Here is a 27,410-nt window from a genome sequence, read left to right as displayed (position 1 = left end):
CTGTACCGCTGCTCTTTCTCCTCACATGTTCCCCACTCATCCCTTCCCTCGTCCTCCCCCACTCTGCCTCCCCCTCTTCATAGTTCATCCCACCTCTTGCCGGTCCTCTGGCATTAAATGCACTGTGGCTCAGTGCTGCTGCTCAGACGGCTGCCGTGCTGTGGAGCCACAAAGCTGAACCGAGCTGATAAGAACCGCCCGGCTGCCGCTAATGAATATGGAACGGACTGCCTTTGACCCCTTCTTCACACATCACACACACACACACACAGATGTGGTGCTTTTGCAAAACAATGAGCAGTCCATGTAGATGCAGTTTCACGCATGTACACGTGTGGTAACAAGTTGCTGATACGGCTCCCTTGAGTGTGTTTTGTGAGAGAGACGGTGACACTGTATCTGCTCATGCGACAGAAGCTATTCTGTATCGACAGACTCCTGACGGGCTCTATGCTAATCATTACAAATGGGTCAAAGAAGAGCTGGCGTTCCACACACAGGGAGTTTATCACAATAGCAATGACAGGGGCTTGTAATGCAGCTGCAGCCTGGTTTCCCCTCAATACTATTCATTGCTCACCCCCATTTTTTTTACCCCTCATAACTTAATTCTCTCCCCCTTTTCCCCCTTCTTCATCTCACATTTTATTTTATTACTTTCCTCTCGCTATATACTGTGTGGGCTGAATGTCAGATCATTATGAAAGGCATGCAGCCGTATCAACCACACATGTGCCTGATATCTGGGAAACATTGATGTATTTTTTATTTTTTTGAACCTTGTATCTTGTGTGTGTGTGTAGGGCTTGAAATGAACACTCGCCAAAAGCTAATTGTGTCTGGTATCCTTGTCATGTTACAAGCCAACTCTGCAAGTCCTAAATCAAATTCTGATGTTCTTATCTCTAACGGTGCAATCACACCAGTCAGTGTAAATCACTGGTTCATGCGCACAAGGGCAATAAGGGCTTATACTCACAGTGCAATATGCACAAAGGAATTTGATGAAGCGGAATAGAAATTGGTGGGGTGTAGTGATTATTCATTATATTCTCATCCTGTCACATTACAGCTCTCATAGCAATTAAACAGCTGTGCCAAACACATGGGCAGAAAGTTGGCTCAGTAATCGGAGAGGAGAGTGTGGAGCAGCGTTTCAGTTATGATGTCCTCGAGGTTCAGATGGAATACAAATGTGATGCTAAAGGCAGGTGATATTTGAATTTGCATCAGCTTTAGCAGGGTTATCCTGAGCTAAAGACTAAAATGAAAATAAGCGGTGAAAAATATGAAGAACATGATTTAAATATTGTAGTACATCGAATGCCATTTGAGCTCTTCAGCTCAGGTCTAAAGTTAAACTGGTAATGAAAGAGTACTCAAGATGATTCCCCAAATCAAAAGATTTAAACATTATGGTGGTTCCTACACACTTCTCCGACCACACATGTTCTATGTATGTGTAGCTCCGTACTTCTGAGACGTTATACCTGGCACTAACAAAATCAAACTAAATGTATAAAAGCTAAACATTTAAAAAAAACTGAAAGTAAATACTAGTTAATAGTTTTAAATGTTCAATTAGTTTCTATTTCTGTAGCAAATACATCAAATTACATGAGTTATAATGAGAATTCTACATCAGGCATACAATACATGACAGTAAATGGTGCACTGACAACTGAAAATGTGCAGTTGAAACTTTTGAAACGTTAATATCTTATGTGGAGTCTTGAAACCTCTTATCTTAAAGTTGAAACAGTTTAAGTGTCATAAGTTTTCAGTGAAATGTTAAGTGTTGGAGAAGCTGCTGAAGTGTCAGTTGATGAGATCTGAAGCTTGTATTTGAAAAACGTGGGCAGGGCAAAGGCCTTGTAAATATTACATACAGTATAACCAAAGTATGAAATGTTTCAACATTTGCCTTCATAAGAAATCTGTTTTTTAGTGTACATAATTCAGCAACAACTTTGTGAATTGGCAATTGTGCAGTAGTCGACACACTAAAATACACTGTAGTTAAGAGCGTATTTGAAGTGTCAGCAGGTTTTAGTGTAGTAAAGGTCACTATCCGTAGTATAATATATAAATGATGCTTGCATATATACAGAAATAGACTACACAAACAATGAGCTCATTTATCTCTGGGAATAGTTCAGTCCACCACTTTGGTCCGGACTGAACTAGCTCAACTATTGGATGGATCGACGTTGGAGCTTCAACGATTAATCGATTCGTCTGTTTTGATAATCGATAAATTGTGAAAGACATTTTTCACACAAACGGCAGAAATGCTGTTTCATCCTCTCAAATATTGAGATGTTCTGCTTTTCTCCGCTTTATATCTTATAGAATTGAATATCTTTGGCTTTTTGACTGACAAAACAAGACATTTCAAGACTTTGGACATTTTTCACACCAATCGATTTAATCTTGAAAGAAATCAGAAGATTAATCAATAATGAAAAAAGTAGTTAGTTGCAGCCCTAATTTCTGTAAAAATTGTATCCAGATATTCATGGCGCCTTATAACTTTAGTGACTTTTACTTCTTGTGCCTCCGCAAGTTTAACATTTTCACTTTTCAATTCAACTTTACTTTCTATGTCGAATTACCCGCAAAACTAACAGCATTCCCATCCACTGCTGCTGTACTTTGTGTTCAGTGCTATTTCACAACTGTTAAGACCCTAACATGGAAAATGAAGAAAGCAAACATATGGCAAACATTACACCTGCTACAAGTCAGTATTTCCCATTGACCGTGAGAGTGTTAGCATGTTGATGATAGCGTGTAGCTCAAAGCACTGTTGTGCCTTAGTATGGCCTCGCACAGCTGCTAGCAGGGCTGTTATTCTTTATAACTCCGTTGCTCTATGATGTGTGACTTTTATTTTGAAAGCAAAAACGATTCACTCACAACCATCTGGTGTAAATTGATTCTGCAGCAAAAGAAAAACGAGCCCAATCAAAGTGAAGGGAACATGTTGCATGCGTTTGACATGTGATGGTAAGAAACGCACAGCTGTAGCAGCTTTCCATATATGGAACTGAGCCCTCGTTAACCAAATTAGTTTCACCTGCTGTGCGTTTCCTCCAAATGTCTGCAGTGAGAAAGGGATCATGAAACGGAAAGAATAGTTATCTGAAAATAGAAGTGGTTTTGAAATTGTAGTTAATGTAACTCTGAAATGATGAGTCATGTTAACTAAAGTGCCTCGTAACTGAAAAATACTCATTAATAAGGATGAGGGGTGAAAAGAATTCTGCTGCGCAAGTAAACACCACATCATCTGCCTGCAGAGAGGCAGCAGGTAATCTGTTCCTGAAAAACAAACCTCATTTTTCTGGGAGATAAATTCATTCTCTCTCCCTCCCTCCTCCCTCGCCTCTCACCACTTTCTCCCGCTTGTCTCCAGACCCCCTCCTCACCCTCCCCTGTGGGGAATGATTTGTGCAGTGGTGGGCGGGGGGGGGCAGATTGGCTGCTTTGACAAGTTCTAAACACGGATCCGAACCAGTTTACTGCATCCATCCTGTGAATGCAGTCCCTTTGTATTAATGTATTACGGCTCAGAGGAATGTTGCACATGCACACAGACATTTTCTCTGTGAGTCCCTCTGATGACGGGCTAATGTGCTATATGCCAAGCAGATGGTCGGATAATTGGTCAATGTTACCTTTTTAACTGGTGGCAGTAATTAAGGCCAGCTTCACCTTTCAGTGTCTGGTTGATATAATAAATGTCACAGGCAGCGTCTCGCTCCTGCTGTTCAGTTATCTCTCTGTCAGTTCTCTGCTCGTCTGATGCAAAGTTCCTGTCACACTCTATCAGCATATCAACTCCTCCCGTCATCCGCCGTCTTGTCTCGTATATGCATCTCGTCATTTCGCTCACCTCCTTTTCATTTTCTGTCCGTCTTAACCGTCTGATTGTGGTCCATCAATCACGTTCGCAGGCTGTCTCTGCTTTTCCCATTCACTCCCACACGCTTTAAAACAAATCTTCCTTTTTGTGTTCTGTTTCCCAGGAAAGCGAGAGATTCTCTGCCAACTTTCCGCCAGTTCTTCAGCTCCGCATTCAGCCTGACCCACGTCAGCCTGGCCTCTGTGAAAGTCCCTCCAGATTTCCTGAGGTGAGTCTTTGTCACAGACTAAGGTTACCTCATTCAGTGTTCATGTTTTATATGCATTTAAATTATGATTCCATACAGTCAAAAAGAATATACATGCAAAGCAAATGCACACAATATGTATTAAAGATCTTATCCCCCCCCCCCCCCCCCAAACAACCTTGGGTGGTGATAAGATCGCCATGCTTCTTAAATAAATCTAAAATAAACAAAACAATCCGAGAAGCACATCGAAACAAAAATGAAGATTTTATTTTAAACAGCCAGTTTTGACAGATGAAGTGAGCTGTAAGAAATAAGCTCTGCAGATTCACAAGTGGGGGAGAACAAATTATTTCAGTGCCAGTCATAAAGGTACCAAAGCCCCATCTAAAAATCCAAGCAGAATGTTAAGTCCACTTCTAAAAAGGGTCAAAGAACATATTCAGGTTTGAAAGTGATCCAGCCGTGCAGCGTAAATGGGGGAACTGGGTATGTGGTCATTGGGATTCATTAGATTCATTATTGACAGTCATGCACCAATCCAATATGGCGAATCTGCATCTTTAAAATAGTATTGTATCATGACGTAACCGATCCACGTTGCGTACAGCTACTTTGTCATTGACATTATTTACAGCAATCCAGAGCCTCACGATAAAATGATTCCATGAGTTCCACACATTGAGGGTTTACAATTTGGGAGCACCAGTAATGGATCGGTACTCGCTATTTTAAAATGCCTTTAAGGGGAACTACGCCCATTTTCCAAATTAATTCATCTTATTGCTGTGGTCTAAGACTGTCCAACAATATTAGTGAACATGAACAACTCGCTCCCAAATCCAAAAACTGGAGTGGTAAAACTCAAATTTGTGAAGTCGTCGGGTGTAAAGTCTGGCTCCATAGACAATGAATTGGGAACGATGTTATACATGACACTGAGAGCACCCAGGGGAATATCCTGAGTATATGGGTACATCTGTTTCACAACTGAGAACACCACGAAAACAAACTTTGGGTCCACAGACAGATCAGTCTCTCATTCATTGTCTATAGAGCCTATATTGTCTATAAAGAATCGGTACTTGGGGAGGACATAAGGTTTGATTAACAGCCCATTGACTGCGGTAAAGTAGTACAATCAGTGGATACCCAGTACTCACTCATTTGGTAACCAAATGTTCGGTCAGTTTGTTTATTGCTGTGTTAGTTGTGGCGTTCGTGATGTGATTATGTCATGAACATGCCACTGACGCTGATCAGCTTTGACTCGCACGTTAGCCTCTGTGACAGCCAATTGGCAAATAATTACTTCCCCGTCATTCGGAGAACCTCTGAACAGGATGCACGTACTGTGTTGGCTCAATAAACTCTAATAAAAGCCAAGAAGTAACAAACGCTTCAAACCGTCCATGTGATATTAGGCTGATATTATGTTCAATAGATGGCAAACTCTGTTACTGTTTGATCTGTTAGATGAATAAGAACTGAAGGATAAAGTCAGAAGTTATAGATGCAGATCTCATTAGATACAATTTTCTTTAATTAACTTTTTAATTGAACCAGGGGAGACCCAATGAGATCAACAAACTCGTTTGCAATTTGGACCTGGCCAATACTGCAGCAAAACAGTTACAGACAAGAAGACATAGCACACGCCTCCGCACAGTGACGAGCGCCAACAGATTCGTTCACCTTCGTACTTCCAAGAGCTTTAAAATCAGGCAGAGAGACCAATGCTCTTAGTTTCAAGTCCTTTTTTTTTTTTTTTTTTTTTTAAAGGCTTTTCCAAGTGAAGGGAGTCGAGTACAGAAGCCTTCTTACCCAGTTCAGTCTGTGCACTTGCAACAGAATCCAAATCTTGCGATCTAAGACTTTAACTACAGTCAGATTTATGTGCAATCGCAAACCAAGTGCTAATGCATAACGGAGGAATCAAAGTCCTAATTGGAATATTATAGACAATATTATACGGGGCTTAAGAAATGAAGGTATTGCTAAAATCTTTTATGGGACAGATACAATACATCTCCCATCATTTCTATCATGAATTTCACACACAGTAGGAGTAAATCCATATAATAAGCTCATTAAAAAATTAAACAGTGTAAATGAGCCAATATGGAGGTGTAGGAGACATATCCCTTTTAATGTAATATTAGACCCAGTGTATTCTCACATGCACGTACAGGCTAATGGTGAATTGAAAGTTAACAGATCTGAAATACCATTAGGCTATGTTTAGCTATGAAGAAGGTTCATGATGTCAGCACTTTATACGGCAACTCATGTCGTCCATGATTTCTAACCGTCCACCTCGTACCAGCACTTTTTCACTGATGCCGCCTCTCTGTGTCGACAACTATTTGTGCTGCAGACAATGAGACTGAGACCACTCGTGCTAACAAATGTCTCCTCGTGATGCTGGACTTTAAAACGACACACCAGAAGGATCACAGCTCAAGGCCTTTTTACATTTCATATCCAACATCCTTTTTTTTTTTTATACAGACTTGAACACTAAAATAGCTCGCACCATATGGAGTGCAGTTTGCATCCAAAGCATCAGTGAGATTTAATGAAGGCTCGTATTAGGTTTGCCTCGACAGTGGAGCCATTTTCTATTGTGTTGGGACACTGGCCTTCAATCAGAGGACACGGATTGAAGCCTTCGCATTGGCTGGCGTCCACCGTGCTGACGCGTCTTTGTTCAGGACTCTGTATCCTCACCAGCTTCAGGAGATCTGTAGCTGAAGCAGCTCAAAGAGAGCGGCCAAATGGAAAAAAAAAATTCCTTTATGAGACTAGATGGAGTATTGCTATATTACAGTTTCTGTGTTAGGTGTGTAGCCTGCTGTTGCCGCTTCTCATAGCCAAAACACACGATCAATAGCCGAGTAAACAAAGCAAACTGCCAACGCTAGAGACGACTGTGTGCTGCGTCATGGAGCTCAGCCAAAATGTAAGGAGCGGACTCCCCACTTAGCACTTCTCCTCATCACCTCCTCATGTTGCAGAACTCTTGAATGTGTATTCGTTGCAAAAGGAACAACCTCCAGCAGAGCCTTGATGTACAAGTGTGTGTGTGTGTGTGTGTGTGTGTGTGTGTGTGACACAATTGGCCACTTGAATAAATATTGAAGATTTGGTATTTAAGGGGATTTGTAGTGGGGAGTTGGTGAACTATGAATCTTCTTTTTAAGTTACTTTTCTGTAAATCCTTTAAGACGTCTTTAAAACTTTTTAGGTGTGCAGAGGAGAATGCGTGGGCAGGATGGGGCGGCGGGGAGGGGGCGGATGATATGTTTCAGGTTGTTAAATGGAGGAAAAGAAGCGAATTGGATTCATGTGGGACTGATCTTTTTTTATGTGTTTTTCTAGTTGTTACGTTGGCCTTTCCTTTTTCCATTAATTGCCTGTTGTTTCTCCTCTATTTCTTCTTATCTTCCCATCATTCTGTTCTCTCCTCTCTCTGCTTTTCCATTAATCTTACCCTCCTCCCTCTCTCTCTGCTTTTGCTTTCCCCCGTCTCTCTGCCTGTGTTTTCCCTCAGGGCTCTGTTCCTAGGTCTGTCCAATAACCCTCATATCGCTGATTTACACCTGGACATCAGCAGCTGTGAGGTATGCTCAGTTAGTCTGTGCTGTAGGTATATTAACTCATCTTCTTCGTAGATGGATACCTGTGGCTATCCCATCATGTCTCACTCCTCTCTCTCTCCCTCCCACAGTTGAGGTCAGCAGGTGCTGGTGTTATCCAGGAGCTGTTTCCTCGAGTTTCCTGCGTGGGGACTTTAGACATCTCTGATAATGGTAAGAGATACGCCTGCGCACACCTACATGGGATGGACTTAAATGGTCTGCTGTTGTATATTTTCAGATTAACACACATTTTACTAATGGAGAGTATTCAAATCCCTTTTTCAGCCCGTCCACCGGCACTAGCATGTACGGTTTTATATGTGAAATGCACCTTTTTTTAAAGAACAATCTAAACATTATTTGCACCAAAGCGACAGACAGCCTCCGGCTCTGAAAGGTGAAGCTAATGTTAAAGTGCCTTAAAACTGCATTCTGTCTAGTAGCCAGCAGGGGGCAACTTCACTGGTGGCAAAAAGAAGACCGATTTTTATAGAAGTCTGAGAAAATGACTTCTCACTTGATTTATTTCCTCAGTAAACATTATCCTGACGGGTTTTTCTTCTTCATGAGTTGTATTTTATAAATGAGTTTCCTATTTAATTAAAAACGGATGATATTTTAGGGCGTGACTACCTGGGGATTGACAGGTCGCCACAGATTTTACTCATGAAGTTCTTTCAGTACGACTGATCCTGTGATGTGAACACTAGTGTAATGTCTTCTGCAGTTCTTTACAAAGTTAAGCCTGATGTCATAATGATGTCATCTCGGTTTGGGCTTAAGACTTAGTTGCATTTTTAGAAATGATAGGATCCAGCATTTTGGAGCTTAAACCATCCTAGAGAATGAAGTGAGGATCTCTCGGCCTCTGCTGCACAGATTTAGCACGTTTTTAAAATTCTGTTTGCATACTCCAACTTTGTTGAAGTGCATTACTAAGTTGTTGGAGCACCTCTTTAAAGGATGGCACTACATGCGAATCCCACTTGGTGTTAAGAAAAATCCTTTCAACTTTAAGCTCTCGGCTTTTTTAATTAATTAGAGAAATGTTTTTACTAACACAACAAGAATTCGGTCAGAGACACTTATGTATGCATATGCGTACGTCAAGGAAATTATACTTTATATCAAATGCTTATACAGTTCGATTTGTCGGAAAAGGCACTGCTCTTTGAAGAAGCTCAGAAGAATTCGAGCAGCAATAAGGATTCTGCTGGGAGAGCTAATCCCCCTTAATAAACATGCATGAACATTAAAGCTTAGTTAAATCGACAGTACCAAAGGAGGAGGTCGGGGTGGTGGAGGCAGCTACGGCAGCAAACAGTGTTTAGCATTAATGTATAGGAGAGGAAAAGTGCTGTACAGCTGCATGAGTAGTAAGTGCCACTTTGGAGTTAACGCAGTGCTCCATTAAACAACAATAATGCACTCATTCATAAGGAAATTAGGGATTTTTCTATATATATGTTCAAGGCTGCCTTACAAAAGAAATGACGTCCTTTGTCTTTTCCGAACCGCTTTTCCGTGACTACATTGGAAAATGTCATGTGGCGAAGGAAGGATGTGAAGAATTTACACTTGCACTATGCGACCACCACTTTGTCTTTAAGCAACATTATTTACAACACAGAAAATGATAACAGCTACAAACTTAAGGATTCCTGCACAAGTCACGATCACACCACCTACGAAGGATGTCTTCAATGTATCCTTAGTATACAAGCGCTGCCGCAAGGAATTGTGGGACTGCATTGTCTCCTTCCCTTTTGGTGAAGGATGGCCCGGTGTACCATACTCTAAAGTAGATGAGAGAGGAAGTATTTAAGCATTTAGACCCACCAGCTCTTATCATGGCTGCCACTACTTCCAGGTCGTTTCACTTTCTAAACAAAAAAGAGCGTCCATTGCTGTTGCTAATTTCATGAATAGCAAATTTATTAGTGAACTTGCACCTCTAAAGTACAATACCAAATCCTTCTTTATTAGCTAATCTCATCCCTGTCTCGGAGAGTACTTAATAATTATTAATATGTGTGTCCTCCATCACACTGGTGCAGCCCACTCTCCCCTCTTCTCTTGTGTCATTGACACAAGAATGAACTCACTTCACATCAGAAGCATGTCAGTTTATTTAGCCGTGGATAGTTTTTTCTCTGTGAATGAGACGTTTAAGTCTTTGTTGCTGAAACACCTCTCCATGGTAACCACTTCCTCTTAGCAGCATCCTCCATCCCTGAGCTTTTGAAGATGTGAGTGGGGCAGTTAATTAGGAGTATTTTGGATTTTCAGTGGGCAGTGAGATATGTTCCAAAAAGAAACCGTGCGATTATTTAAAAAAGAAAAAAAGAAAAAGAGCTTTGAAAGCCAGAAGTGTTGGCACCTGACAGAGTAAATGATGAGTCACTGGTGTGACAGCCCAGAAATGGTGTGCAGCAATCAAATCTGAGTTTTTTCAGTTTAATATGAAAGTTGACGTCTCATCTTGTTCGTGTTAAACATTAAGTCTCGTGAAGTTTCTTCGGTACTTTATAAACATGTAATTAACCATCTTCTTTTTGAAGTGTGTTTTCACAAAGGGCTCGGGAAAACGTAGTATTGTTGGCGTTGCACTCGTACTCAGTGGTGTGTGTGTGTGTGTGTGTGTGTGTTGTGTGCAGGTTTGGATGCTGACTTGCTGGCTGTCATCCCAGCGTTCTCCAGGCACCCCTCCCTCAAACACCTGATGCTGGGAAAGAACTTCAACATCAAGGGCAGGTACGGACCGCGCGGGGAACCAGCAGCACAGATGGTTTGTGAAGACAATACGGATGATGAATGTTTTCCTCTTCTCTCTGCCTCCTCAGGGTGCTGGAGGAAATTCTGCAAAAACTGGTTCATTTGGTGCAAGAGGAAGAGTGTGTGAGTTGAATTACGTAACATATTTTACACGAAGCTTCTGCCCGCCTACACACACATATCCTGTGCACACATGAGCACACACTTGTCACCGATTACATTTTTGTGTCCTTATTCATGTGCATTTATGCGCAATCTCCCCACCTGCCACACACAAGGTGCGAACAGACACACAAGTCATGTTGGCTGAGGGCTCGGCAAATGATTAATTTGGTCTCGGTGTCTATGCGAGGCTCCCGAGGCTCCCTAGGCTCCCGCTCCTCTCCGCTCTGCAGATCCAGCATGACAAGGAGCTTACTCAATTATTTACCACTGTTGATGGTGATAGCTCACAACGATGCTCTCCACACTAACAGAGGCACAGATAGTTGTCACTGTGTAAGTTCAGAGGAAGGACACCCAAGTTTCTCAGCGATTTGTCAACTCGCCCAGCAAGTGATGAAAACCCAACATCAGAATCAACAGTGTTCCAAATCATCATCGATCATTTAAAAGTGAGTAAATAAGAACAAACAAGGAAACACTAAGTTTAGCTAGCAAAAACATTTGAAGCGGAGGGAAACCGCTCGCCTGGCTGTCAACAGGTCAGCTAAACCCACCAGCCAGCGCCTCTTAATCTCGTAATCTAACATGGACTGTAATGTCTGGTTTAAACTGTACAAAAACCAAAGTGTAAAAATGACAAAGTTGCATTTCCTCCCTGTTTCCAGTCTTTATTTAACCTAAGCTAATCAGCTGTTAGCTCCAGCGTCCTTATTAACATACAGACATGAGACTGGTACAACTTCTAATTCTTGCCATGTCAAACTATTAGGGATACTATTCCTCTACATTATAAATTATTATTATATGTTATGGGAGACGGCTAAAACTCACTCGATGAATATGTTGGTTAACATTTAAAATGCTTTCTGAGATTCAAAAATGTAATCAGACTTTAGTTTCACTGAGAAGTAACCAATCAAATTCTTTTTATAATTGCTCGTTTGTTAAAAACAATTTTAACACTGAAACAATTCCACTCTTAACATGTTCTGCTGCAAGAAGACACCGCTCACCACATTGTATAGTAGATAAGGTCCTCATGCAAAACACACTGTTCACAAATACAAAAGAAAAGAAAGTAGACACAAGCAGAAAAGTGCGCTCGGCAGAGTGCAGTATCCGGCCGGTGTAACCATGTTGTATTTTGCTGTCTCTGTAGAAAGAAATAGTATTAAGTTCTGTTTTAAACGACCTCTGCTGTAATGTTTGATTGAATACATAACACAATAGTTTTACAGAAACAAGAATCCAAACTGAAACAGTTGCTTGTGGCCCTTAGCGGCCGGTAAGAGGAGGAATGAGTCTGCAGTCTATGGCGGTGTTAAATAATAATAATAATAATAATAATGGTTTTTCAAAAGTTATGAATCACTGCAAATCACAAGAGGTCCTTGAGCATACAGTCAGTTCGTAGTATGTGAGATTACCCGTGTAATAGTAGCATACGCTTAATCCTGAAGGCAAACTTTATAGCACACACATTTATAAGCTTATCACACACACACACACACACACACACACACACACACACACACACACACACACACACACACACACACACACACACACACACACACACACACACACACACACACACACGACCGAACGACACCCCAGGCTTCAAAATGCGGGAAAGTGCAAATAAGCTGCTGATTGTTATGCTCTGTGTCTCCAAGCAACTAGAGAAACAATAAATGATTCAACTGCAGGGTTTGAGCTGAAAATGGTGTTTTTGTAGGTTCTTGTATTATTGATTTTCCAAAATCCATAATACAATAACGTAGATGAAAGGTTTTGTAATAATCATTAAAACACCAACTCATTTCCAGATATTTAGAAAATGAAAGCCCCATCTATAATCTGCCTGGAATACATGTCATCACTTAATGACGAGATCCTCCGACAGTAAGAGCCTCAAAACCTTTAACATTGACATTAATGCTCAGACATGTAAAACTCAAGGCCAGGTACAAGTATATCCGGCCCGCGATAATATAAATATTATCAAATACGTCGATCCTGTTCAATAAATGTTGACCCTGTTTGGCCGTCGACGTAGTCCCAGTTTTTAATTTTGACCCGGTCTGTGATTTGATCTGTTATTTTCACATCATCTCTCATCTTGTTCCGCCTCTCTCTCTCTCTCTCTCTCTCTTCCTGCCTCCTCCAGGCCCTGCAGTCCCTCTCCCTGGCAGACTCCAGGCTTCGCCAGCGGGGCACGGTGCTGGTCAACGCCCTGGGCTCCAACGCATGCCTACGCAAGGTCGACCTGAGCGGCAACCTCCTGGAGGACTCTGGGGCCAAGATGCTCAGCAAAGCCCTGCAGATCAACACAACACTCAGGTGTGTGTGTGTGTGTGTGTGTGTGTGTGTGTGTGTGTGAACACTACTCTGAAGGAGGGCTTTCCTTGCAGATCAAAGCACACAGTTAACAGAGGAGAATAAGGAGGAAGAAATAGGTGTTAGAGGTCAGATGAGAGAATGAATGTGTTGGTATGGTTTGAGGAGAGGACATACTGAGGTTGCTTAGAAGCAGAACAGTAAGTTCAGTGCAGTGCTTCAAAGACAGAGTGGGGAAAGTGAACAATGTAGGAGATAAGAAGGTAAGACTGAGGAGTAGGAGGGATAGCGAGGGGAATCTGTGGAGGGAGGGGAAATGGCCTTTAGGCAAACAATGTATTGCACCAGAAATAAAAGGACTGAGTGAAGACGTGAGTGTATGTTTTGAAGGTGGAGGAATGGAAGGAGCAGATGGAAACTCTGAGATAGGTAGAAAAAGGGGAGGGGGGGGGGGGTTCAAGAGATGGGAGAGGGAGATCACCAGAGAAGTCAGATTTGGGTTTAGCTGATGAATTTCTAGGGCAGAGCGAGTCGAGGGAAGGAGGAGGAGGAGGAGGAGGAGGAGGAGGAGGATGATGGAAAAGAAACATGGGCTGAAAAATTAGTGATGTGTTTAAAAACAGGAGTTAGACGGTGCGGAGTGTAGGTGGGGAGTCTGCGCTGTGTAATAACAGACGCTCATTAGTTGCATGGCAGTTGTTCATGCATTCTTAATGTCGCGATATGGACTCGTCTTGTTTATCCTTCCGTGTGTGTGCAGCTGCGTGGTCCGATAAGTGCGGTAACTGTGATGCTATGCGCTGTGTGTGTGTGTGTGTGTGTGTGTGTATAAAGTGACTCATCTCGTTTCTTCTCCCTCTCTGTACCCGTCTCCCCCTATTTCCTGCTGGTTTGATCCCTCTCAGGAGTGTGACGTGGGATCGCAACAACACCACAGCGACAGGCTTGCAAGATGTAGCGAGGGCGCTGGAGCAGTAAGACGAACACACGCACACGCACACACACACACACAAGCACTGTTTGAAGAGGAGATACACACATACGCAGGCAGATAACCATCTCTGTACAATGTTTACTCTTACACAACGTTTCATCAGCCCTCTGATGTGCATGCCAGTCATTTTTCTTTTCTTTTTTCAGCGTGTGTTTGTGCAGTTTGTTTTAATGTGTGTACAAGGTGTGTGTGTGTGTGTGTGTGTGTGTGTGGGCGCATATTAGGGAATTGGAGACAACTGTTTATAAGTGCCCTGGGTGTTCTCCTGTTTGTTCTCGTTAACATCACCATTTCTTCCCGTTTGTTATTGCAAGGGTAATATTGTCTCTTCTTCCTTCCCTCTCCGCTAAACAGCAACTTCACCCTTCAGTACATGCCCCTCCCACTCGGTGATGTCACTCAGGCGTACCGCAACGCCCCGGAGAAGACGGATCAAGCCCTGACCAAGGTGAGAGGAGCTTTTTCCTTTTCAGTTTGTGGAGTCTAAATTTGCTGCATCGTGTTATGGAAATGCAGATAGTTGCATTACCTGACAATAAAGAAGATGATTCATGGCTTTGATGAATGACTTTCATTTTTGTGCTTGTGCATTAGAAGTGATGATTAAATGTGGACGTTTTGATAGATTATTATATTGCTGCATGGGATATGTGCCATTTAAAAAAAAATAATAATAATAATAATAAAAGGTTTGCATGAAAAGACACCTACTTCTCAGAGCCTTTCAAATATTTGGGTTGCATATAGTGTCTCATTGTACGTCATATTCTTATTCTTAGGGGAACAAAAAGTATTTTTCATAGTACAAAAATGAGTAGATTGACAAACGGTCACTGGCTATCAATTGAAGTAATTTTTTCATGCAAAGATGCCAAACGTTACCTCCTATCCATCTTTTCAAATGTGCTGCTTTTCTCCCCCTGATGTCGTAATACATCTCTGGGTTATGGGACTGTTGGTCAGACAACAGAAAACAAGAAGAAGATGTAAACAAGAACAATGGATCAGTCAGGAAAATAATGATGAGATTAATCTATAGTGAGTAACTGTTGCACATGTTCACTTCCTGCTTGTGTAACAGACGTGACACCAGGACGCTGCAGGTTTTAAAGTAGAGGTCAGCTTCATATTGGAAACTTGTGTTATCAACAGGTCGTTGGTAAAAACAAGGGTGTTAAGACTGTCACAGAGTGTTGATGGATGTTGGTGCTGGTCAGTGGACAACAAGTGGTCCTCTTAGTCAATTTAACGTGCAGCTGCAATATTATCAAGATGTCCCTGACTGTTCTCCCATAATCCTCCTGTTGATGATGATTCTTTATTTTTGCGTTTGCGATTCGGATTTTTATTCAACCTTTTGTTAATCTGTTACTTAAAACACTCCCACTGGAGGGATCTCTACAGCTGCTTCTTTCCTGCTACACCACAAAGATGTGCTGTGAATATCGATGTCCTCCGCTGTCAGAGCCCGCCAATACACATTTTACATTATTTGATCACAGTGGTTGCCCGTCTGTTCGCGTGTGTGTGGATGTGCCGTTACCCGGCCGTGTCATCAGAGACGTTTCCTTTCATACAGCTCATCAACACATTTAATCAAAGCAATAACTCGCTCTCATTGGCATGACGGTCAGCCAGACAGCAGCCGACCACAAAGAGACAAAAGAGACGAAGACGACAATAACATTGCCGGACCGGAGAGATATAAAGATCCTGAATGTTGAGGTCGTACTGCTCGGTACCACTGATGGATAAATGCTGTTTGTCTCTTGGCTTGTAAGCTGCAGTTAACCGAGCAAGTCTGTTTACACTGCACATCAAACGCTGTTTCCCCGCCGGCTCAGCTGTCAGTCAATCACACACACACGACCTCTCGCCTCCCCAGGAGCTTAGAGGCTAAAGGAGCATTTCTGATGCATCTCCAGAAACATAGAAACACAATATCAACGATAGTCATTGTTCTTTCTGACGTCAGAAACGGAGCCTAATGGATCCGTTTCTGCTTCTCATCTCAAGTGTTGTGAAGCCTTTATTATGGTGAGCGTTCTTGTTTGTCTGCGCTGTCTGTGAAACTCCCAACTCCTCGAGGAACCCTCGATTCCATCTTTCTTTTACATAAGGTAATTAAGCAGTGAATACTTCAATCTGCCGAGTCAAGAAAATAAATCTGAGGCATCCCGTAAGGTTGTCAGAACTCGCTCTGCGGTCTCCTTATTACCATGCAAATGGGATCGTCTGCAGCCTCCTGCGCACTGTGCTTTGTAAACACCTGTCATCTCCACTCCTCTCCCTCTTCTTGTTTGTTTTCCGTGTGTGTGTGACAGATCCAACGTGCCCTGCTTAGGAACAACCAGACTCAGCGCTTCTCTCAGAAACAGGCCCTCAGGCTGCACCAGGGCCTCGTCACCAGCACCGCCGAACAGGTGTGTGTCTGTAGTTGTGAACAAGTGGAGAGGAGTATTTTACCAACATGCTTGTATATGTTTCCACGCATGCATGTACTGAATGCACTTTTGATTTTAATAACAAAAAACACTTTTCTCCATGACTAGACGATGACGAGACGGCACCGGCGTCATTAAACACTCACTGTGACGATATCAACGTGCCGTAGCGTTGTAGTTTAAAAAATAAGTGTTACCAAAAATCTCTTCCCCTCTCTCCATCGCTCTTAAGGAACAAAAACATGTTGCCAAAGCATTTTACAGAAGATTCACAGATTACATATTAAATATGCAGATGTCACATGTGCAGGTTGTATATTATACTGATGCGGTCCCTTTTCTGATTGCTACACACTTCACTTCTGTTCAGTTAAATACAGTTACTGAACAGTATAGAAATCCCTACTTTGGGGGGATCTTGTAGTGTCCCTCAGGCTGTGGCAGGCTGAAACATATTTAGCTGCTAGAGGAGCTGCTGTGCCTTCATCTCGCAGAACTACCAGTTTCTCTTCAGGGATTAACATTTGGAACTTTTGTTATTTTCATGGCTATTTCCCCGAAGTGGAAATCTCTTAGTGAGGAGAAATGTTGGCTGTGGGGGAGTGCATCTCTGTCTCTCCCTCCCCTGTAGAGCAGCGATCACATACAGTGCACTGTACTCTCTCTCGCTCTACACACACACGGCGCTCGGTCCACAAGGAACGAGACGTGCACCATCACTAATCACCATCGCTAATGAGCGCAGTCAGGATGACTCGTAATATCAAAGCTGCATTCTTAATCATTCAACCTGTGCCTCAGATAATGAGAACATAACATCTTGTGCAAAGTTTGACAAGAATGATTCAATTATTGATTTGGAAGTATTTCACTAGATTGAAACAGGATTTGTATAAATTTTCTTGTAAATGTAAACATTTTTTTTATTAAAGGTTGACTGAGTTTGTGTTTCATGTGTGCGTAGGTGATGGAGCGTCTGTGTGTGCGCGTGCAGCAGCAGGTGTGTATCCTGAAAGGCTGTGAGGAAGAAGAGGAGGTCCAGACGGCCAGACAAATCCTCAAAGAAGCCAGAGACTCCAGAGCTGTGAGTAGGGTACCACTTTAGTGTGTGTAATGACTCGTATAATATTATGGGATGTGTGATACAGACCCTTGTGTGATGTGTGTGTATTATGTCGGTCTATTTTTGTTTCTTTACACATTCTAGTGGGAAATATTGTATCTCTGTTACATTTACCTGATGGCTATAGTGACCAGTTATTTTGCATATTAAGATTTCACACTTTATTCTAAAAGGATGCCTCATTATTATAAGTTGTAATTAATAACTTTTATTAATGGTTAATTATCATTTTGTTTACTTTTCAATACTTTGTAGATCAGTTTCAAACAATCGGAACAACTTTTAAGTTGCCGGGTTGTGAAAGGTCTGAGTAATTAATAGTCAAGACATGAATACATTAATTAATAAAGGTTAACAAATAATGCATTAGGTCGGCAGTAATGTTAAAGTTGAATGTAAACCATATTCATATTAGGAATACATGTAACGTACCATCAACATCAATAACAAGGAAGAATCCCCACTGATGGATGATTGCGTGCAGAAGACAGCGCAGGATGAGCAGTCCAATTAACGGTTGCTACGGCAACATGGAGACATGGCGCACCAACACGTGCTCTCAAACAGCTGAAACATGTGGACGTAACAAACACATGTTGCTGCTATTTCACTCTTAATTAGGAAAAAACGAATTGGAAAAGCTTCACAAAACTCTGCGCCTGAAGGAAGGAAATAAAAATATCAGTAAAGAAACGACGGCTAGTGGTGACTTTTCTAGGAGCTGATGCAAGACGGCGTACATAATTAACACCTATTAAGCTACAAATTCATACCTTTTTAATAAGGGAGACCGTTTTCTGACTTTCTAATAAGCACAAGTTAGTAAAGCCAGAGAGACGCTTCACACAGAATGTGTTTATGCTTTTAAAGATGGATGATTCTGTCCACAAAACTTAGAAATAGCTTCTGGAATATGATGAATGTGTTATTGATTAAATGAGATATTATGATTATATTACTCATTTCCAGGGTTCTGGTTTTATTACAAGGCTTCACTAAGTGGAATTTATAAAGTCATCGTTTACTTTGTTGTTTTGTTAAAAGAACAAATGAGACCGATACTGCTCTTAGTGGAATTCTGATAAGAAAGTTTTAGTTTGTTTAAACTGTTTGGATACAGTCCTGATTTTGTTAATGCATAAACATTACATTAATATTTAGTAACTTTAATGTCCTGAAAGTGCAAACTATCAGCCTGTGTCATCGTGACTGGGTAATATATTAAATGACTCGGATCGGTGCGTCCCGAGTATATAATATGGTTGAAGTCGGCTCCACCTTCACGTTCTACTGCATCTAAATACTGATTACACATTAATAATACTCCAACGATATAATGAATACAATGATATCACTTTCAGAAAGGGGATATTCTGCTTCCTCCACTGAGTTCCACCTCTTCTCTTCTCCCTGTCGTGTGTGTGTGTGTCTCTCAGCTGTACCCCTCTCTGTGCGAGTTGGCCCACGTGTTGTCAGTGGACGGCCCCGTCAAACAGCGACTGGACACCCTGGCTGGAGAACTGGCGAAGGCGGCCGACAAAGAGCTGCAGGTGGGTCGCTGGTGGATCTGTGGGCCGCGATCGCAGACAACAGCCATTCCCCCGATGCGTCCGTATTTTAAATAGCAGTGCAGCTCTGGACTAGCTGCATTTAAATTGCCCATTAATACCGTGAGGCTGTGTGTGCGGTGCAGGTATGCTGACTTCAAAAGAAATGTAGCATTTAAAATTCACAGAGGGAACAGTTTAACATTTCTTTAATTCGTGGAGGAATCTGGGATACTTTCTTTTGAATTTCAACTTACTTTGAGCCAAATTTGTATTTTCTGTTTGTGCTCTCCCAATTTTGCTGTGACTCACAAGGCTACATTTGTAATTTGCAAAGGTGGAGATCAATAATTGCAATAATTCAGTTCATGCACAAACGTCCAACTTTGGTTTGAAGCGGCAAAGAGTGATCTGGAAGAGGGCGAACAGATCGTATGAACTGTTTGTAGTTGATACATGGATGAATGGAATGCTGCAATGCAACGTAAATAAAAGATCAAGTCGGCGCAAAGGACCTGGAGAACAAAATAAATTTATCGAAGGAGAAAAAGCAAGACTGCATGAATGATTTAAATGCTTTGGAAACACAAACATGTGTGTATTGAGAATGTATTGAGAGAAATGTACCTAATGTAAGGGTTAATGTCTGGGTGTGTGTCCAGGTGGTGGTGGACTCGATGGTGTCTCTGTGCCGTGAGCTGTGTCCAATGTCCTGCTCGGCCGCCGAGAGACTCAGCCCGCCTCTCTCGTCCATCTCCGAACAAGTTTCGATCCCTCGCTCCGCCATCCGCAACGCCCTCATGGAGCGAGCGGCTGAGGACATCAACAGAGCGCTGGAGTAAGAACGAGAGCTGGTGACAACGGTTCAAAGGGGAAGCCACGAACTTCAGCTCAGATATTGATCCGTTCGTTATTCCCTCCTCTTGTTTCCCTCCGCTCTCCTCTTCTCAGGGAGGTGAAGTTGTCTGTGGTCTCCTATCTGACCAACTCCATCGTGGATCAGATTCTGCAAGAGCTGTACAACAGCCATAAAACCCTGGTACTGGTAATAACCCTTTCTGCATGACTTCTCTGTAGGAATGTAGAACAAAATGTTTCCGTGTTTGAAGCTGAAATCTGTAACTTCACTGCCAAAGATGATTTCAGAATCTAATATATTGCGTATCCACGTGATGTAATGTGTGTGTGTTATTCCACACCGTACTATTGCAAAAGATCATTACATTACATAAAGTCACAAAACATTACTGATTTCAGCTTTAAATTCAGATTTTGTTTTTGTACAAGTAATAATTTAACATTTTGGGAAAATTTGGGCTTTTTCACCGTTCTGTGTGAAACTGTTCAATGTATTTCAGCATAATAAAAGAAACCGCCCCCAGTGTGTAAAGGTCTTAACCCAAAGCATAAAGTGTGTTTCCCAATACAGGAAAGAGGTCAGAACTCTGGTCTTTCTTGCTGCTCGACAAAAGCAACAACATTTTTATTTTTTAACACCATTCATTGATTTGTGCAGCGTGTTTGTGTACGACATGATGATTCATTTTTATTCCTCTTCACTAAGATGAGTCATAGATTCATCTGAACACGCAGAATATTAAAGCATGTCTGCTGTGGAATACATCAGTGTGCTCAAAAGGTCTGTTTATTACAGATCACACACTTTATTGATAAAATGTTGCCAAATAAGTACAACTCCTGCCTCCAGCTACGCCAGCCAAGTGCGGAGATTTTCAACCAGCGGCCCAGAGACGCCTCCAGGTGACACTCAAATGTCAGTCAACACTCAACAAACATTTAGAGAGTTGAGAATCAGTCGTCGTGCAATTGGATGTGAAGTGCAGAAGCTCATTATTGGTCTCTTATCAAAGACTTTCTGTAGCGTGGAGGATCCATTAAAATTTGATGTCTTGGATGTTTACGATAGAAATCTCCCGTGCTGTCGAAAAGGCTGTTTATCTTTTAATCTTAAGTATCTCTAAGTGAAGTAGGGACTGCTTCTGAGCTGCTGCTGCTGCGGCTGCTGCTGTGTCATTACCATATCAGGAGAAAGGGTTATAAGTATAGAGCAGCTTTTCTAGGAGTTGCACTCAGAAGCAACACAACTAGACTTGAGTCTGTTCAGGACTTGATTAGACCCTGCAGCTTTGTCCTCTCCATAAAATTGAATTGTTTAAAACGAAGCTAGCGGAAAAAGAGGCAGAAATAGACTTCTGGCTATAACACCGTCCCCGCTCTGTTTTGCATTCCTTTCACAGCCTTTACCGTCACATCTCATTTTCTCTTCCCTGTTTTGCTGCATTGCAAGTTTGTCCTCCATCATGCCTCACTCCGCTTTGATAATCAGGAAATTGTATTTTATTCATATTATTCATTGTCTTTTCAAACTTTAGCAAAGTACCCTTTCTTGTGTACAAGGTCAGACACACTTCTCCTCCCACATTGTGCTGAAGGATATTGATCCAGGTGTCATCACAGCGTATTTGTGTGTGTGTGTGTGTGTGTGTGTGTGTGTGTGTGTGTGTTGCATCAGCTGCGGCAGGTGTCTCAGGCAAAGCGCTGGGATGACGCCGGGACGGGGAGACGCACCATCAGGCAGTCCAGATTAGTTGAGTCTCTGGAATTTCCTGATGAGGACTTTGGCGTCAACCTGGGAATAGTAAGTGTCTGAGGACGTGCTGATAATGTTTGTGTGTTTGGTGAATAGTGAGCTCCTGTTTTGTTCCATAGGTGCACATTTGTTAACCTGACGTGCCAGATGGTTTGTTACACAGAACCCTCTGAGAAGCCGTCATGTGGAAACTTAAAACTTGGCACTTGGCAGGTGATTGGATGAACCATCTGTCGATCACCGCCTGCCGAAGCCAGTCGAGAGAAGAGAGAAAACATCTTCTCCATGGAGAAAAGCCTTCAGCGCCGTTCTTTGCTCTTTTTGCAGAGAGGAAATTCTCTCCAGTTCTGATGTGACTGATGCTACTGCAGCATCTACTAGGGATGGGACCATATAGGATCGTATCGCAGAAAAACCTCAAGTGACTTGAAGCTGTCTGTCATAGTAGAGAAGTGAAAAATACAGCCTGATTTAATGACGACAATTATTTTGGGGTCGCTTGAGACAGCCCGAGTGTCCAGCTTCAGTTGCACTCGCAAAATAAATAACTCATGATGTTGGGCTACTGCTGGATGACTGTCAGCCACTGGCCCAACCCTACTGCCAGTATGTTTTTAGTGCCATTTTAATGATGATCTGGATAATATCTATAAAGCAACCACAGGGAAATAAAGTCACAGTATGTTCTCATTGCCGGTTGTTAAGAGAGTAATACTAACGGATCACAATGCATTGGACGTGATAATAATTACTATAATACTTCACATAACCCCGTTATTCTTCTTGCCTGCTTTTGTCACTACATATTTGGATGTTTTAAAATAAAACAGCTCATTATACATTTCTCTCCTTTTGACAAAAGGACACGATGGCCATTAAGAAGCGGAGCTCCAGAACTAGAAGAATTCGTCCCGTCTCCACCAGACCAAGTGAGATCTCGTGCCTCACCTCGCAGCTAATTCCGCTCAAGTGCTCACATAGCAGGATTGTGTGTTACAATAATAGCAGGGTCACGCTCAATTGACTTTCTACTTGTAATAAAATGAGAAAGTACTATTTCTTCACCCGCTATGTGGTGTGCAACGTACCATGATTAAGTGAGTGATCATGTCTTTGAATATTTAAGCTGGATTTAATTCTTTCTCACCCATGCTAATGCTTATGCTAATAGGGACCGTGTTGTTAGCCGGTGTTTTTAATCTTGCATGTAATATCTTAGAATTGAAGGATTTACGAGCATGGCCTTTTCTCTGACTCTGGTTTAAGAATGGCAGAGTTGCTTCTCCGTGTTCCTCCATGTTCCACAGTAGCATGGCGGTGTAATATACGTAGGCCGTAGAAGGGTTACATTTTAAGGTTTAAATGATCATTGGACCTTGAGAAGATTTACTTTTTTTATTCTTATGTTTGAGGTTAGAAATATGTAATCTAAGAACTCTTTCATAAGTTTGTGTTTGATTGCAACTTTAGTCTGTTTAGGGAAACTACACTACAGGTAGATGGGGTAAACATTTAAACTCATGGATATCATCATGAAACTTCCCCAGTTGATTACTTACATCAAGACAATTACTTTTTGTGTTGGAAGCTTTCTGAAATGTTGTATTGAAATATGCAAATGAGGCATTATTTTATTAAATATGTGCTAATTTGCATATATTTCCAGAACAGAAACCTGAACATTCAGAATTCTTGTTTCATTTAGTTTCAGGGGGATGTTGCATCTTTTTGTATCCCTCCATAAATAAAAAAATGTTTTTAGGAATATGCTCTATAAATCGGGCTATAAATGATATTATAATAAATAATTGAATGATAAAGACCTTCAGAATATAGATGGGAGTGAAAGTACACAGCTTGGTTATGTAAGAGCTCCTGTAGTGGAGTATGAGAAACAAGTTATTTTGACAGAACGGCCTTTAAAATATGTTTTGTAAAATTCCATGCATTCTGCAAGACGACAGGGCAAAGGTCAAACATGTGAACTAATGGACATCACCATGACACCCAGTTCAAAACGTTTTTGGTATTACAAGGTTTTTCTAAATGTGATGTTTAAATACACGAGGCGTTCTCTAATGATACGTTTTGGTGAATTTAGAAGAAATGTTCAAACGCAAATAAACAAAGTTAGTAAAATGAAAGTTAATATGCAATATAGTAGAAAATGTGACCTTTAAATGAAATGTTATTTTGTTATCCTGTTGCAGGTGATGAGCCCAGTCCCTCTCCTACCCCCTCTGCACCACCGCACTCTGCCCCTCTTACCCACTCGGCATCATGGGAGTGTCTGTCCACCCTCCCCACCAACGGCTCGCCCTTGCGTCACGTGACCCACGTCAGGCCTCGCCCACCGCGGAGACACAGAGCGGGGCACCCTCCCCCTGAATCTGTAAGTTGATGGCAAATGGCGTGGCAGTTAATTATGAGCTCCAAACAAACGTCCGAGACTCGTATACTCACCTGATTCTCACACAGCCAGCACTTTGTTTGCCATCTGGATCTTTTTACGGCACCTTGAAGGTAAAGGAGTCTTTATGTGTTAGTGACACCGCTGTTAGTTTAACTGCCCCATTTCTGATCTCACGCTGCAGCATGAAGTTAAGTCTGTGGTGAGAAAGTAAACCCACCGTGTATATAGTTTTCACAGGCTTCTTTTATCTCCTGCCTGCTTTGTGTGAACTGTTGTTATTTATCTGGTTTTCCATGCCAGGGGCACTTTCCAAAAATAAGTCCCTTTTTAAAGTAGGAAGCTGTCGCGTATGTCTCAAATGTTAATCATGCACAGCCATCTCCCAGGGGCAGCCTCTGACTTAGCGGCTTGTTTGTTTTGAGACTTTGTAAAAAGCTTTTTCTAAATCGGTACAAACTCTGTTAGGATGGCATGATAAGGAGATATTTTACAAACAGACTTCTGTTGGCAGTGGATTCAGTTCTGCCAGCCAGACATTTGAAACGATAATACCTTTTGTCAGATTGTAGTCGACATGGCATATTGATCATTGTTATCCTGCTATTCTGTCTGTGTGTGTGTGTGTGTGTGTGTGTGTGTGTGTGTGTGTGTGTGTGTGTGTGTGTGTGTGTGTGTGTGTGTGTGTGTGTGTGTGTGTGTGTGTGTGTGTGTGTGTGTGTGTGTGTGTGTGTGTGTGTGTAGAATTGCTCAGAGAACGGAGGAGTCAATATGCTGGAGGATGGACTGCCTGATTTCTACAGCAAGAGAGTTCTCCCTGACAGGTAGCTAACTCAGTTTTTTGTGCAATCATTACGAAATGCACTCGATGTGTCATTCAGGGTTCTTGCAGATTTTTAAAGTCTTGAAAGGCAATGAATTCATTTTTTTTTTTTTAAAGCCTTATTAACTGGTAAATGTCTTAAATCAATCTTTCAAAAGTCTCTCAAATGTTGAGACGTGGGATGTTCTGAATATATTGTTTGTTGTGAAGTTGCAATTTAAATGAAGTGGCAACTATTTTTTAAAATAATTTACCAACTGCCGCACGCGGCTCAGGACAGCAGAACCAACAACAAAGTGCAAATTCAAATAAAATTGGCTATTCAACCAAGTTTTCGCAGCAATCTCTGAAACGGGTACGCAGCGATGTTTACGAGACTGTATCTTTCTGTAAGTGGTTACAACTCCAACACAAGCTATTGATGCTCAGTATCTGCCAGCTGCCATGTCAAGTTAAAAGGTATTATTACCCTCACTGCTGCCCTCAGGCAGGCAAAAGAAGTCAGTTAATGCAAGTTTAAGTAAATGTTTTCTTCACCTTAACAACTCCAATAACTTACGATTCCTGAGCAATGTTGACATGCAGTATGAATATTGCCATAAGGTCAGTGACTACATCAGTGTCTTCTAAATCAAACCAAGAAGGACATGATTAGCGGTGTCATCATCGTCGTCTCAAATGGTGTTTTGCTTTTTGTCATTATTATGGCATCGCCTCCTCACAGTTAGCACATACAGATGTCCTGATTACAAGCCGCTAAGCTCCATTCGTGAGATGCGTAGTTAGAATTATGAGAAGTAGAATCTATAATTACCAGACGCTTTGCAGTTGTTGTTGTTCCTCCCTTTGATGAATGTGATGCGCTTCAATGCTATATCAGTGCAACTCAGCTGGAAATGTCTTCAGTGTTCCATCATGTTGTTAAACAGAATCATTTCTTACATTTTATCCAGAAGTACAAATCCTGTGGCTGCTTTAAATGTATCACATTACCTGTGTATGAGGGAGTGAATCACATGTGTAGTCTTACTGTAGGCTGCATCTGCTCTGCACACAAATTCAACTAACCTGCTGCAGCCAGAAATATGCATTAAACATGCATTAACAACAGGACTATTCGATGTCCGGCTCCATATCGCTGTACTCGTGTCATGTAATGGTATCAATGATGAATGAGCTCCGAAAGCACTCTGCTGCACATGTAGCGGAGAGCTTCCATTTGCACTGGATACAGGCCTCATCTTTTAGCTCTTATTTGTTCAATAACCAGAACATATTCCATTATATGAAGCAAATCATCCCGTTTCCTGTCACAGTCCAGCCTCCTGTTTCCTAACTAAATGTCTTTGTAACTGCACATTGGTCTCACAAAAACGCTTTATGTGCTTTCTCTTTATTAGAGACAGTACCGACTGTCTGTTTACAGAGCTGTGTCAAACCAATTACATATCCAAGAAACACAAATCTTTCTGCTTTCTTTAACACTGGGGTGACTAAACTACGTCCCGCGGGACAACTGCCAGTTTTTAAAGGCCTGCGGGGAATTTTTACAAATAAACTGTTCTATGCCTTGAGCATGTTTCTAATGACTTACACTGTAACTCTAACACTGTACGTACGTTGCATATTGTAATTCAAACACTACATTTTGTGAAAACATCTCTCACAGAAATTAATATTTTACCACTGCTGCCTGTTTGTTACACATTAAAGTGGGTGCTAAGGACATGAAGAGAAAGATTTCTGTGTGTTTTATCTTAACTTAATTACAGATTAACATCATAACACTTTAAGTGGGCACTTAGGCCGTGCACTTTTAAGACTTAAAAGTATTGAATTAATTTGATTTAGATAGCAGATACAGAAATTATTTTTCTGTAATAAAATACTGTTCTGTCAAACCTTAAACTGTGTAGAAGTGTTGTGTAGTTATTTTGAGAGAACATTATTTTTTATATGGGCACATGAGGTTTTCTGGCCTAGAATCATGAAATCAAAGCATTTGCTATTGTTTGCCCCCCCCCTGCATTAAAACGACTACTTTAACCAGTATTTGTCGTCAGTGGCACGTGATGTGAAATAATACTGCAAGGATAATCAATACAATTCCAACAAAGCGCTGTGTGTGAATGCGGTAAAGTAATGATTTGATCATTTTGGGTCACTTTTAAAGAGGCTACAATATTTGTGTATAAACGATGGATATACTTGTATGTGGAAAGGGTGATGAACCCAGTTCCCCTCAACTGTACAGAGCATTTTAGCATCTTTTAGCTCATTGTTTTGGTGTTCAGGCCTGCAACTTAACTGTTCGTTGGTTCACTAATCGCTCCCATCAGCGTCATTTTCTACTAGCTACTAGCTGTGAACCTAAAGGAGCATTTAGCGGCTAAACAGTCAGATATTTTCCTCTGGAGTTGGT

At 41.6% G+C, this 27,410-nt stretch overlaps 1 protein-coding gene across 5 annotated transcripts in view; it reads left to right on the top strand.

Moving 5' to 3' along the window:
• The window catches only part of carmil3 (capping protein regulator and myosin 1 linker 3), an 84,454-nt gene that overhangs the window by 45,113 nt on the left and 11,931 nt on the right, over nucleotides 1-27,410 (top strand). For 4 of the 5 annotated variants that reach the window (XM_029453629.1, XM_029453630.1, XM_029453633.1 and 1 more), the window contains exons 17-33: nucleotides 4,032-4,136; nucleotides 7,669-7,738; nucleotides 7,846-7,927; nucleotides 10,414-10,510; nucleotides 10,600-10,654; nucleotides 12,867-13,039; nucleotides 13,942-14,010; nucleotides 14,385-14,478; nucleotides 16,355-16,453; nucleotides 17,439-17,558; nucleotides 19,034-19,147; nucleotides 19,807-19,982; nucleotides 20,096-20,189; nucleotides 21,678-21,803; nucleotides 22,618-22,684; nucleotides 23,966-24,147; nucleotides 24,910-24,989. In XM_029453629.1, the coding sequence (XP_029309489.1) occupies nucleotides 4,032-4,136; nucleotides 7,669-7,738; nucleotides 7,846-7,927; nucleotides 10,414-10,510; nucleotides 10,600-10,654; nucleotides 12,867-13,039; nucleotides 13,942-14,010; nucleotides 14,385-14,478; nucleotides 16,355-16,453; nucleotides 17,439-17,558; nucleotides 19,034-19,147; nucleotides 19,807-19,982; nucleotides 20,096-20,189; nucleotides 21,678-21,803; nucleotides 22,618-22,684; nucleotides 23,966-24,147; nucleotides 24,910-24,989 (1,803 nt within the window). The remainder of the gene's footprint in view (nucleotides 1-4,031; nucleotides 4,137-7,668; nucleotides 7,739-7,845; nucleotides 7,928-10,413; nucleotides 10,511-10,599; nucleotides 10,655-12,866; nucleotides 13,040-13,941; nucleotides 14,011-14,384; nucleotides 14,479-16,354; nucleotides 16,454-17,438; nucleotides 17,559-19,033; nucleotides 19,148-19,806; nucleotides 19,983-20,095; nucleotides 20,190-21,677; nucleotides 21,804-22,617; nucleotides 22,685-23,965; nucleotides 24,148-24,909; nucleotides 24,990-27,410) is intronic. The other variant, XM_029453631.1, reaches the window with a different exon arrangement.

This window comes from Cottoperca gobio, chromosome 17, assembly GCF_900634415.1.
Source record: "Cottoperca gobio chromosome 17, fCotGob3.1, whole genome shotgun sequence".
Classification (NCBI taxonomy): Eukaryota; Metazoa; Chordata; class Actinopteri; order Perciformes; family Bovichtidae; genus Cottoperca; species Cottoperca gobio.
The sequence above is the reverse complement of the archived record's forward strand: the minus strand, read 5'-3'. Positions and strand labels throughout refer to the sequence as shown.